Source organism: Notothenia rossii (genome assembly GCF_949606895.1).
Source record: "Notothenia rossii genome assembly, chromosome: 4".
Classification (NCBI taxonomy): domain Eukaryota; kingdom Metazoa; phylum Chordata; class Actinopteri; order Perciformes; family Nototheniidae; genus Notothenia; species Notothenia rossii.
Genome location: NC_136902.1, coordinates 74,184,360 through 74,192,714, shown reverse-complemented (window position 1 = coordinate 74,192,714; position 8,355 = coordinate 74,184,360). Strand labels below are relative to the sequence as shown.

The 8,355-nt window shown below is 39.3% G+C and overlaps 1 protein-coding gene across 1 annotated transcript in view; it reads right to left on the bottom strand.

The window, feature by feature from the left end:
• Window positions 1–968: 968 nt before the first annotated feature.
• The window catches only part of LOC307035990 (roundabout homolog 2), a 47,081-nt gene continuing 39,694 nt past the window's right edge, over window positions 969–8,355 (bottom strand). Inside the window, exons 18-26 of the mRNA XM_079675905.1 lie at window positions 7,892–7,931; window positions 7,676–7,809; window positions 7,286–7,579; window positions 6,054–6,192; window positions 4,377–4,702; window positions 4,061–4,177; window positions 3,180–3,341; window positions 2,734–2,855; window positions 969–1,632 (exon numbers count right to left, since the gene is read on the bottom strand). Of these exons, the coding sequence (XP_079532031.1) occupies window positions 1,621–1,632; window positions 2,734–2,855; window positions 3,180–3,341; window positions 4,061–4,177; window positions 4,377–4,702; window positions 6,054–6,192; window positions 7,286–7,579; window positions 7,676–7,809; window positions 7,892–7,931 (1,346 nt within the window). The 3' untranslated portion in view covers window positions 969–1,620. The remainder of the gene's footprint in view (window positions 1,633–2,733; window positions 2,856–3,179; window positions 3,342–4,060; window positions 4,178–4,376; window positions 4,703–6,053; window positions 6,193–7,285; window positions 7,580–7,675; window positions 7,810–7,891; window positions 7,932–8,355) is intronic.

The following is an 8,355-nucleotide window of genomic DNA, read 5'->3' as shown; positions in this document are numbered from 1 at the left end:
CTTTTAAATTGCATCGGATTACCATTATCCTCCTAGCCTGGTGGGACACAGTGAGTATTTGCCAGAGGCAGTGGAGTCCAACTCACTTTCCTCACCATCCGACCGCCTCTCTGCCAACAGACTGTAAACCAATGAGATCTGCACACAAGAGGCTCATGCAGCAGATGAAGTTGCAGACGTGGAGAAAGCCTTTCTATATCCCAATCGCTGTCCTATTTCAGGAGTCACACAGCGAGATAAAGGTTACCTCCGTCCTTTCATTCGGCCATATTCAGAAACAGGTCTTTTCACAATGCAATCTGAAGAAGGCATCAAATAATTCACTATCTCGTATCAGAAGAGCCATTTTACTGGAACACGAGATAACCAACTCCTCAGAGACATTTGGCTCTGATGGAAAAATTCCAGCTCACTTCATTTTCCCCTCTTTCTCTCTGTCCTGTCTTTTTTCTCCTGCAAGTTATGGATAATCCAACACACATACATGTGGTTTCATGTCAAAATTAAGATATTTTGTTCACTGCTTAAATGGTTTTTACTTGAAATATCCCAGAAAACTTTCAAAATGTGTGTTAGTAGATTTTTGATGTTTTGAAATAACATTTTGACATTACTGCAGATATGGTCCTCATAAAAGCTATGCCTCAAGATTTACGAGGCATTTCTGTTCATGTCTTTATGTTCTTCATTAAATTCTTGAGGAGTCGGCCGCATTTATAGTATCACAAATGATCTATTTTACCACACATATTTTTAATTTCAGAGCCCAAATGTTAAAATGATTTGCATGTCCAGGGCTCTATAGGTCAAAACAGATTTCGTTTTTGACCAAAAATGAACATTAATTTGATCCCCAAAGTTATATTTTCAGGGAGACATCAGACCACAGGACTGATCTACATGACCAGGCATAAAATGCTTCAGCTATACTCATGTAATATTCAGAACGATTCACAAATGGACAGAAGCATTTTCTAATAAATGTTTTATTGGTCAGTTTAAAAATCTTGACAGAACTAACACACTGGTGATCTACAGGGACAACACAGTACACAGTCACACTGAAATGAGAGATACAAAACAGTTACACACACAAACACTACACCACGCGCACACGCACGCACGCACGCACGCACACACGCACGCACGCACGCACACACACGCACACACACACACACACACTGGTGATGGTTCATTAACACATTTTCTGCCTCATGTCTTCTCCAGTCTTTTATCAAACACACGCATTATCATGGTTTCATGGTCAGGGGTAAACAGATACATTCATTAATTTGCTGTACAATAATGTTATATTTTCTTCAACTTCCCATTACTTAAAAATACAATATTTTTTAAACCCGGAATCCATCTGATCACATTAAAAAAAAAATTAAAGATATCTTTATACACGGAGAGAGGGTGAAGAAATCACAAGAGTTAATGAGGATATCATCAAGATACAAACAAAAATAGTTCATGAAAAGGCAGATGGCAAGCCTTGATGCTTTCCCTTTAGTCTTCAGTTTCTCATAAGATGCCATGGCAACAGATTGATGGTGCACAAAGACAGGAAATCAGGGAGAAAAGAGGAGGATGTGTGGTCATGAAGCCGGAGTCTGTCTACATGAGGTTCTGGAAACAAACACAGAGAGCAACGTTTAGATACAGGTTAAATACAGACACAGCATTTGTATAGGCTAATACCAAATCAATATCTTTGGGATATTGTTTTCTGAATTTTAATTAACATTTAATCGTATGAACATTTTCAATGCTCTCTGATGGACAGTGACTTTAAACCTGGTTTATAATAAACATTTACGATACAATTATTTCACAAAAGTGGTATATGAATATTGAGAAAAAAAAGTTTATGGTCTTGGCTGAGGTAGAAAACGTTATGCATCAATTAATTAAAAAAAAGTGCAAAAGTTGAATCCAAAAAGACGTAATAAATCATGTAATTCATGAGGCATGATTCATTCTTAGTCCACATGTACACAGGTATTTTGGAAAACAGGGTTCTCTTCTGTCTAAAAAAGAAATCTCACCCACATTAGTAAGGTTTAAAAAAAAAAACACACAAATTATCAAAGTCCCTGGGCGGATTGGAACTACCTCACACAGGTCTCATCAAAACTGGCAATGTTGTAACATCAGAGTGTTGGCGAGGTCTATTATTTCCTAAAGTACCTGTATGTGTGGACAAAGCATTCAATGTCTACAGAAGCTTTCAAAACGACCTCACTGCAGTTTCCAGTCATTAATTCGTTCTACACAGGTTTTACTGCCCTCTTTCAAGCCTAAAAAAAAAGTGATTTCACTCCAGAAGACACATTTCAGGTGGAGTATGGTATCACTTTAATGATTTATTTAATCCTTATCTTTTGAGGCATATATGCTTTTCTAATAAAAATGAAGAAATGTGACCTCATTAGTGACGCATCGCAAAAAAGATAACTGTGACATTACAGGCCATAAACTCAATTTTCCCGGACTACAGGATTAATGAAAATGTTCAATCTAGAATGAGTTCTACAAAATAACTTCCAGTGACCTAAAAACAACTTTTGTATGAGATGTGACACCTAATAACTACCTGTGAATATATGGACTAAGGCTTAGTAGGTTTTTTTGCAACTTGTTAGCTGATTACTTTTGTCAGTTTACTGGTAAACTGACGCACACTACACAGACATAATGTTTGTTAAGCACCTGTAAGTCTAGACATACCTCATCTCTCTTCCGGCCTGCGGTGTAGGGTTGCGAAAGGACTCCTCCACCCAGGGAACCGTAGCCTGACATCTGGACCTGGGGCACGAAGCCGGACTGTCCGTATGGGATTACATTCTCCTCTGTGGAGGGCAAACAAATCACTCTAAGTTACAGCTGTATTTATATAGGTTAAACCCTAAGTGATGGAGCAGACTGAACATAGACCCCCTGCTACTAAAAGCAGCGCTACTACTAGGGGATAATAAGTGTGCATACAAGGGAGCCCGTTCTTTCTAAGCTCCAAGGGATTTGTATGTAAGCATCACAATAATATGAATACACATCTATTTGGGTGCCAGCTGTTGACACGAGATTGCTCTTGTGACAGAAATTGTTCTTTTATCATCTCTGGCTGACAGATACAGAGTGATGCTACAGAGGTGAGTATCACATACTGCACTTACCCTGTGGTGACCACCTTGTAGCTCCTCTCCTCTGGGGTGAGAAATGTTCTCCCCTCCTCTGTAGAGTAGGCGAGTCGCTCCCCTCTTCTATTTCAGCATCTGTTCGACTGCGGCCCAAAACATCGGCAAAGAGCTGCAAGGAGTCATCTGTAGGGGGAGGAGCTGGTGGAGAGGGAAGTTCTGCATATGATTGATCATTGATGATTATTAAACTACAAAGAGAAATGCTGCTTAAATAAATAGTTTATTTAACACAAAAAAAAAAGGTATTTGTTTCTTGGGAGTTTCAAGAAAAAAAGCCAGCAGTCAGTTGGCCTAGCTTAGCATAAAGAATGGAAACAGGCAGCCTGGCAATACTCAAAATATCACTTAGTTTACTAACATTGTCTCATATTTTTATCTTGTTTGTTGAATACAACGTGTCAATTGGATGTTTCTTGGGGGTTAGCTGCCAAACTTTTTCTTGGCAGTTGCCAGGCAACAAGTAGAGGATGTAACTGCTTCTCAAAACTCTACAAGATGCAAATAAAAGCATTTAGCACCATGTCAAATTGTATTTAACATTTGCAACACTACAACTTACTACAATATTTAGACAGCAATGAATGCTGGCTGCATTTTTACAGCCCCATTTCTGTGAGAATGTACTGTTTTGATAAATGATTGGATAAACTGGAAACATGAATTGACCACCAAAGTTATTATAGCTGAGGTTGAGGGGGACATGCAGTGGTGGACTAGCAGAGCAACATTGCCATCCATAGAGCTAAGCTGCTGGTGTGGAATAAAATGATTACATAAGAGTCTTATAATTAGTATCATTGTATATTTTTATGCAAACTAAAACAGAAGTTAGATGAGCTACATGCAGTGTGTCATACCTGCTTGGCTATTTAGCTCTCGCCTGAGTTGTCCATCCTTGGATGTTTTCTTCTTACCCCTGGATCTGTGTGCTGCGGCTGGGGGGCTCAACTCGGCAGCTGGAGCAGGAAATTGTCCTGACAAGACAGCACACTGATGTTATCCTCAGGAAACTTAGAACACTGAGCTGCACTTTAAATAAATAGGACATGATTTTTCACGTACCACTACTTACTGCTGGGTAACATCATAAACTAAATTATACACGACACTGTGTGGTTGTGTGCTGCCTCTTGGGAAGTCACTTTCAAAGATGTGAACTGAATTTGAACTGACCTTTTCCGAGGCTTTCCCCCTTGAAGTCTTCCGCCCATTGGCTGGTGTGGTACACCTTCCCGGGAACATGGGCCTTGGTGTTGGTGAACAGATTTGGGTTGGACTGGGAGACCTCGGAGTGCTGACGGGCCAAGAGGTCAGAGTGCTGCAGCCGTGCGATGTCGCTGGGCTGGAGTGTGTCTCGCTGCGGGGAAGACATCAGTGTTTCTGAGAGGAAAGGCTCGTCTGGTTTGGAGGGCAGGCTGGACAGCTCCTCCCTGGAAGCGTCCATCAGGTAGGTTCTGGCAGGCAGCGGAGGACACCAGTTCTCGTCTTCCTCCTCAGAGCTAGAGGACAGACAGTTAGTGTTTCAGAAGGATAACACTGAACATGAATTTTAATTACAAGTAATGAATGAATTAAATAAGACCTGCCACAACGCCATGTGGGCCCTGTTCATCATCTTAGTTTGAAGCTAGTCTGCTTAGAAATGTAAACTAAAACATCCAAGATACACATTTAAATGTTTATTTTTCTACACTTTGTCTATTTTATTGTCTAGATTTCTCCCAAATAAACAAAGGGTTAGCATTAGAAGCCTAATTTGCATATTTAAAATGTCACCAAAATCAAACAATACTTTTTTATCCTGGGTTTACCCAATGTTTATAACAGAAATGTAGAGGCACAAATGTTGACATTTATTAACTAGCTCTAAACACAAAAGAACAGCTTATTGATAATATAATTCGTTTTCAGATTTTTGGTAATAAACCAAGATATAGGAGAAATGAAAAAGATCATAAGTTATCACAATTTATAACAAGACCGCTTTCAGACAAAAATGTCTTTACCAAAATGAATTGCAATCAATTCAAAAGCTGTTGGCACACAAATATCAACCTGCTGGTGACATTTGAGAACAATCCAGGGGATCACACATCTCATAAGTAAACATCTTCTGTGGGCCATGAATATCCGTACATAAATAACAAGGCAAGTCACTAAATATTTTAATCTGGACCCAAGCAGTGGACAGACAAACCAAGAATGGCATCCATAAAGACATACCAGTGACATTGCCAAAAAAAAGCAGATTATGGAAAAGACGAGACAGTATATGAGTGAGAGGATAGTTAGTTAAATAATCTCTTTCCACGTTTATATGTAAAGGAAAATGTGTTTAGTGTGAGAGAGAACCCCCTCCCTGATTTGTGCTGTCACTTTAGTGCTGTCAGGGCTATTTTAATGATGGACGTGTCATTCAAAATGGAAAGTACTAATCCAAACTGTCAGATCGTGGCTAATGTCATTAAAAAAGACACAACACAGTCAGAACAGCCCTCCGATACCACCCCGTTATATGTCCGCAATCTATTCTGTCAGAAGCAGTTAGAGGAGCCACCCGCTCCCCTCTGAAGCCCCGCAGCTCAATCTACTCACTGCCTGCAGACACTACTGTAGTTAATTTGAAAACTCCCCAGACTCCAAACTTCACTGAAGTTTAGTTTGACAGCCTTGACAGAGTTAAAGGGCAGGTTTGATATTTTTCATTCTGCCTTAATTCTCTCTGTCATGAAGGTGAAGCCTTGATTCTATAAATAAATGTAACATTAGATGGTACAAAAGCAATTGTGTTCTTAGAGGAGGATAAAAGGGCCTTGACGTACAACTTAAGTGAGTCTAAATAAGTCTCACCTGTGTGGCATCTCCTCTCTGTCTGTCTTGGCGAGACCTCTCTCTTTGTGGGCAGGAAGAGGCAGCGACAAAACATCCACCCAGGTGAGAGGAGCTGACTTTGACGAAGACCCCGCCGACCTCTGCTTTACCAGTTTATCTATAAAGACAAAACACAAAAGGTCATATTGTTTGCAAGATGTGTATTTCATATCTCCACCCTGTGGTTGAAGCCCGTGGCTGTATTAAAGATAAATATGCTTTAAGATGATGCAGCTTTAATCAAATCTCAGGCACCATTTTCACATTCATTATTTAGATTTCTTTCTTTTTTTGGTGTCTAGTGTGAAGTCTTACATACAGAAACATGAAGTTATACAGTACATGTTCTGTATATTTATGAAAATCAAGTTTACCTCTTTACAATTAGTGCACAATGACTTGCACATTCTTTGAGTAAGCATTTGAACTTACACCATCATCAATATTAATGTTTGGCATAATAATGTGTATCAACATGCATCCAACACAGTTTGGGTCAGCAGTAATTTGAAATCATTGTGCACGCTGCGCTTATCTACTGGTAACCATGGAAACAATACTCAAGATTCATGTCGCAATACACAGTAATTCTCGGATGAAACAAACTTGGCTTAAAAGTAAAAATATGAATAAAAGTTGATTTTCCTTTGTTAAATTGCAAAATGAAAGCAATGCATTTACACATTCCAGCTGTGTCAGATCAGGTGAGATATTTCTTCACAGTTTTATTAACTTTAAATTATATAAAGCAAGGGTGTCAAACTCAATTTCATCGCGGGCCATATTAGCATTAAGGTTGCACTCAAAGGGCCGGTTGTAACTTTAAGACTGTATAAATATACACATATAAATATATGATATATATAAATAATGTATTATATTACATTATTGCCTCTGCATTGGATTATTATCGGATAGGGTAATACGTTTATAATTAACTACGTCTGAAAGCAGAAGTCTAGGGCAAATAATTGCAAATAATTGTAAGTCTCTTCAGTGCGCATGTCGCAAAATGAGATGCATTGTGGGACATGTAGTTTATTGGGAACATGCATCTGTAAAGCGGCATATATAATAAACGCGCCGTATAATGAACATATTATTTTCTTTGCAAGCTCTTGCGGGCCAAATAAAATGAAGTCGCGGGTCGGATTTGGACTGTGGGCCTTGAGTTTGACACCCCTGGTATAAAGGGACAGAAAAACCCTCACCGGTGTCTTTCTTTGAATACTGAAGCTTGGCATATTCAGACCCAGACTGGCCGGACTGGATGGTCCACTGGTCCAGGTCCAGGTCCAGCTCCAGACCCACAAGGCCATTGTTTGACAGGATGGGGTTGCTGCAGTAGGGGTCCGGGCCCTTGTTGTAGGACGCGCTGGAGTAGGTGTCGTAGTACGCCAGCAGGTCGTCCTCAGCGGTGGGGTTGATGGTGCTGTAGATGGGACTGTCGTTGGAACCCGTGCTGTGTTTCGCTGTATGGTTTGGGTAGTTCATGATGCTGATTTCTAAACAGCAACGGTTGTTTTTAACAAGGACAAATATACACTCAGTACTGTAAAATTTGATATTTCTCCATACACTCAAATTCAGAGAGCTCTTACCGTTATAATATCTGTCTGAGTCCAGTTTTCCCGAGCAGTAGTTGACAGAGTCTTTGCTGTGAGTGAGGTTGGGATTGGGCCAAGAGTCAGCCAGCCAGGGGTAGTTGCCCATGTTAGATCCTAACAAGCCAGGCCTGGACATAGAAGTGAGATTATATCAATGCTTTGTACATCAAATACATAAACATCTGTGTTGGATAATGTTTTTTATTTTACCCTCCATTGAGTCCAGATCCTTCACTGTGAGCAAAGCCAACTGGAAAAAAAAGCTCTCAATTATTTTTTTAATCCAAATCAGATAATGTTGTTGTCTAAAGAATGAAAAAAAAGAAACAAACGTTTTTAAATCAATATTTTATAAAGACATACTTTTGACCTACATACTGTAAACACATCTGCTTCATTATGCCTGCAATATGTAAACATGCAAATCGTATTTGATCAATGAAGCTTGCTTGTACAGTCACTAGAGTCGATGGCATCTGAATAAACAAGATATACTGTACCCAAACAATACAATCTTTATTGATAAGTATGGAAATAAAACTAATTTTAAAATATTTATGGGAAAATCAAATTGGATACGCTTTCTCTTTATGCTTTTGGCAGTTCATTGATTATTTATGAATATGTACAAGTATATCATAGTCAGAAAATAACTGATGTGTTTATGTGCTACT